The sequence below is a fragment of the Penaeus monodon genome, chromosome 22 (genome assembly GCF_015228065.2).
Source record: "Penaeus monodon isolate SGIC_2016 chromosome 22, NSTDA_Pmon_1, whole genome shotgun sequence".
In the NCBI taxonomy this organism is placed as follows: domain Eukaryota; kingdom Metazoa; phylum Arthropoda; class Malacostraca; order Decapoda; family Penaeidae; genus Penaeus; species Penaeus monodon.
The window spans coordinates 3571156-3571480 of NC_051407.1; the positions used below are offsets into that span (position 1 = coordinate 3571156).

Sequence of the window (325 nt, forward strand, 5' to 3'; positions counted from 1 at the left end):
AGAATGAACTCATGTAAAAATATTATCTACAAAATACTGTATAATGAAAGTCCTATCCTGCATCTCAACAAACATGCATATAACTATATATAGATACAAATATATCGACAAACAGGTAGACAGATAAATAGACTCCTCCCCTGCTTTCGAAGTCAAGGTCCCTGACTGTGCCTCCTCTTTCAGGACGTCACCAAATGGAACGTCTGGACATCAACTGAATTCGTGACGCAGACCCTGACGGCCTCCGAGCCTGTGGCGCACGCGATCAGGTACGTAACTGTGCGTCTTGTTACTCTCTTTTCATTACCTGTGGATCCAGTTTAGA

At 42.8% G+C, this 325-nt stretch overlaps 1 protein-coding gene across 1 annotated transcript in view; it reads left to right on the plus strand.

Moving 5' to 3' along the window:
* The window catches only part of LOC119587470, a gene marked incomplete in the record, with an annotated part of 7938 nt that overhangs the window by 5280 nt on the left and 2333 nt on the right, over positions 1-325 (plus strand). The window contains 1 exon segment of the mRNA XM_037936197.1: positions 184-244. Coding sequence (XP_037792125.1) covers positions 184-244 — 61 coding nt within the window.